Raw genomic sequence first — 4,249 nt, forward strand, 5'->3', positions numbered from 1 at the left:
TTACTTCTGGTCCTAAATGCTCTATGTGTACCGGCAACTATTCTGGCTGCGAAAATGGTCTCTGTGTTATTCCAACACCCCAAATTATGATGAATTCTACAAGTAACCCAAATTCTACAACCACACAACGTATGAGAACCAGACCGATGACCCCTAATTCTACCCAAATGATGATGACCCCACATAAGTACCGAAACTCGACACCCCCAACCATGATCACACGACCAAGAAATTCTTCGATGGCTTACACCCAAACAAGAGTACTGTATTCAACCACTAGTTCTGTCGCTTTACCATCGCTGTATTTGCCCCTTGCTTTAGCACCTCTTCTGCTTCTACCTATTATAAATGCTTGCTTTTAAACCGGAAATTGTACATTTTCTGCTTTTAAGCTGTATAGAGTACTGTGTTGCAAGATTGGACAATATTAGTAACTAAATCCCATAATTTCATATCGTGTTTTTAACAAATAACAACGCCTATTTACAGTCGTAAGACTACGTTTATAGTGCATGGAAAGACGGGACACCTTTAGCACATAATATCTAACTATTCTAATCATGTTTTAAACAATTAACAACGGTCTATGGGAATTGTAAGGGTACGGTTTTTGTAATTCTTTAAGTGATTTTTATTTTCTACCAAATAGAGCAAGAAAATGGATAAAAAGTGTCCCATTTTCCCCTCTCTGTAAATATTTGTTGTATTCTACAAAATAAAAATACCATGAAAACAAATTATACAGTAGGGTGGGGGAAGATGAGACACCTTTTACCTCTATTTTCTCGCCCCGTTTAGTAGTAAACAAAAAACCTTCAAGAAATTATAAAACTAAATGCCGTTAGTAACTCTTTAAAACATGATCAGGATATTTAGATATTATGTTCTAAAGGTGTCCCAATTTCCCCCACCCCACTATATCTTATACTGCAGTATATACTATACGTCAATGTGTGTCTTGTACACTGAATATATATAATGAAGTTGAAATGAAATACATGTATATGATTAAATGAATCTAACTTGCTTTACCCTCGCATGGTCGGAAAACGACAGTCATAACATGGGTGTTCTGTTTCAAACACCTCTACGAGTTACCATGTATGTTACTTCGTAGGTGTTCTTTTGGATGTTTTGTATTTTTGTATGGCTGATAATTTAGACAACCCATTAGTCACTAATAGGTTGGAGCAATTGTCGTTAAGTGTCTTGCATTTACGTCCACAATGGTAGCAGCGACAAACCTTGAACCCATTACTTTTGGGTTAGAGGTAGACGCGCTAACCACTTTGTCACAGCGCCGGACTTTTTTTTTTTGAAAAAAATTTGAACAATAAATCTACGCTTATATTTTCTTATATTGCACAATAAAAGTTTACCTCAAAAACCGCCACAGTCAGAAACGACGCGTAAAGTAGTAGGCCAATTCAATGAAAAGACGATAACGAAACATAATGTATTATGTGCTAACGATATACATCTTACCACACAGTATTAAGGTAGCTGTACACAGTATCCGGCGTGCGAAGTCGTATTTAAACCCGTGTCCAATTCCGCATGCGGCAGCGAAATCCGGAAAAAACATACAAAACGGACAAATTCCGCATACTGTATACAACCACCTTTATGCGCCTACATTTTACAGAATGTAACCAGGCGTGCCCGGGTGATCGTTCGAGACTTGAACCCGGACGAATCTGCAAAAAACCGTGCACGTCGGACGCTAATTGCAGAGGCGCTCTGAAGCGATGCCGATGCGATTCGTTATGTGGCATGACATGTTTTAATCCAGGTTTGTTTTATTTAAATATACCTGAATATAATTTATCTTATTCTGTATTGTGGATTCACGCTTTTTCTGATAGTTTTATTTATGTAGTTTGTGCATGAATACACCATGTATGTCTTAATTATAGGAAAACCCATGTTATGACTGGACAGTGAATATGAGGTGTATGAATATACCATGTGTGTCTGGTGTATAAGAAAACACCCAGGTTATAACTCAACAGTGAGCATGAGGTGTATGAATACGTCATGTGTGTTTGGTGTATAAGAAGACACCCATGTTATAACTCAACAGTGAGCATGAGGTGTATGAATACATCATATGTGTACAGTATATAAGCATACACATTGTACAATTGATTCAATTACGTTATCACTATGTGCGCTTTCACTTAATATAACATACATCTACCCAGACCTGATATGCGACCCACTGGAAGCATTCGAAAACGGCGATATCCTCGGCCGACGTGGACACGGGGAAACTGTTACGTATAGATGCAACTTTGGATACCATTTGGATGGGGACTCGCGAAGGACATGTTGGGCAGACAAGAAGTGGACCGGTCGTGCCCCACGCTGCAGACGTTAGTTGATTGAATGAATGTAACTTTCTTACCTAGCACATACAGTAGGGTGGGGGAAGATGGGACACCTTTTATTCTTTTTTTTATCGTCCCATTTGGTAGTAAACAAAGAACGTTCAAAGAATTTTAAAACCGTATCCTCACGACTCCTTTAGACCCTTGGTAACTGTTTAAAACACGACCAGAATATTTGGATATTATGTACTAAAGGTGTCCCATTTTCCCCCATAGTACTATATATAGTGGGGGAAAACGGCACACTGTCCCATTTTGTAGTGAACAAAGAAAAACTCCCATAGATCGTTGTAAATTGTTTAAAACACTTTCGATATTATGTGCTAAAGGTGTCCTTGTTACCTTATAAAACTATATAGCCATATACAGTAAAATTTGAACCCTATTTTTTAATGCGGCTTTTAATAAGGCATGTAGTTTGCCAGGTATAGGCATAAACTTACTGCAGATTAAAGCTGTACATTTGTATAGGGGGCTGCAGGCCGCCAAGACCGACCGATACAGGATACGCAAACTCTTTTGATAACTTCTATGAAGTAGGCGCCGTAGTAAACTACGTGTGCCGTATTGGTAAGTAATTTTGTTATTTGGTTTTAAATACCTATGTTTTGTGTGTTTTTGTCTAAATTTCCAGTGTTCGGACCCTATTTTGTGTTTTGGCCGTATTGTGGCCAAAATCGGCCGCTTTCTCGCCCAAATTCGAGGCATGTTTCACTGTAGGACATCAGACACACATATAATTTAAAGTACATATAAAATGTTGGAGTAATGGGCCAACTCTGCCCTGAATCTCAGGCCCCTTATATTGGCGCGCTCTGCTGTAAGACAGTACCTGCATATAGAATAGAATGTTGGGATAATGGGCCAACTCTGGCATAAATCTGAAGCGACCTCCAAGACCTCACCTATATAGAATAGAATGACTGTTTTTTTTACGAAAACATTCTTATTTTTTTGTTTTTTTCTTCCAATGCTTATAAAAACATTAAAACTCAAAAAGTATATAATTCCTCACAAAATTACACACGTGGTAGCTCGTATAAAGCAAGCACGAGGTGTATTATTAAACAGAACACCCATGTTAAAACGACTGCCCCGCCACGCGATAAAAATTGCATTCATACACCCCCAAAAAATTAGTCATTTTTTACAAAAAGTGTTTACTTTTTTAAAGGTTATATTATAAGTGGAGACGCTCAGAGTCGATGCCAAGAAAATGGCTGGTGGTCTGAGCTACAGTTTCGTTGTCGTATTATTGTATGTGATGAACCTCCGCTTGTAGCCAATTCTAGACGGAATGGGACATCATTTGAATTCGGTCGACGAGTCCGCTATATATGTAACCAAGGTTGGCTATTATTTTTTTTATCTAAAATTAAAAAGTTGATAAAATATAATCACAAAATCACATACGTGGTAACTCGCAAGCAGGCATAATGTGTATGAAACAGAACACACGTGTTATAACTACTGTTGTTTTCTGGCCATGCGAGGATAAAAAAGTTACATATGTGGTAACTCGTAAGCAGGCATAAGGTGTATGAAACAGAACACCCATGTTATAACTATTGCCTTCGCCCTGCCACGCGAGGATAAACAAGTTACATTCATTTTATACTTTATAATAATGGTTTAAAAATTTGTCTGTCTCTGAGCAATACACTTAACGGTCCTTGCTGAAACCCTATATGTTCTATATTGGGCTGTCCCAATTGTCTGTAATACAAAAAATACGTGGAACATAACAGACACGAGGTATGAAACAGAACACCCGTGTTATAAAAACTGTTGTTGCCCCACCACGCGAGGGTTAAGTGACTTATATTTTTAGATATTTTTTTGGAAAAAGTATTGATTTA

The 4,249-nt window shown here is 37.9% G+C and overlaps 1 protein-coding gene across 1 annotated transcript in view; it reads left to right on the plus strand.

The window, feature by feature from the left end:
- Positions 1 to 1,614: 1,614 nt before the first annotated feature.
- Positions 1,615 to 4,249, plus strand: part of LOC100181061 (CUB and sushi domain-containing protein 1-like) — a 16,260-nt gene continuing 13,625 nt past the window's right edge. Inside the window, exons 1-4 of the mRNA XM_002119794.4 lie at positions 1,615 to 1,792; positions 2,205 to 2,375; positions 2,862 to 2,960; positions 3,565 to 3,738. Of these exons, the coding sequence (XP_002119830.4) occupies positions 1,627 to 1,792; positions 2,205 to 2,375; positions 2,862 to 2,960; positions 3,565 to 3,738 (610 nt within the window). The 5' untranslated portion in view covers positions 1,615 to 1,626. The remainder of the gene's footprint in view (positions 1,793 to 2,204; positions 2,376 to 2,861; positions 2,961 to 3,564; positions 3,739 to 4,249) is intronic.

The sequence above is a fragment of the Ciona intestinalis genome, unplaced genomic scaffold (assembly GCF_000224145.3).
Source record: "Ciona intestinalis unplaced genomic scaffold, KH HT000186.2, whole genome shotgun sequence".
In the NCBI taxonomy this organism is placed as follows: Eukaryota; Metazoa; Chordata; class Ascidiacea; order Phlebobranchia; family Cionidae; genus Ciona; species Ciona intestinalis.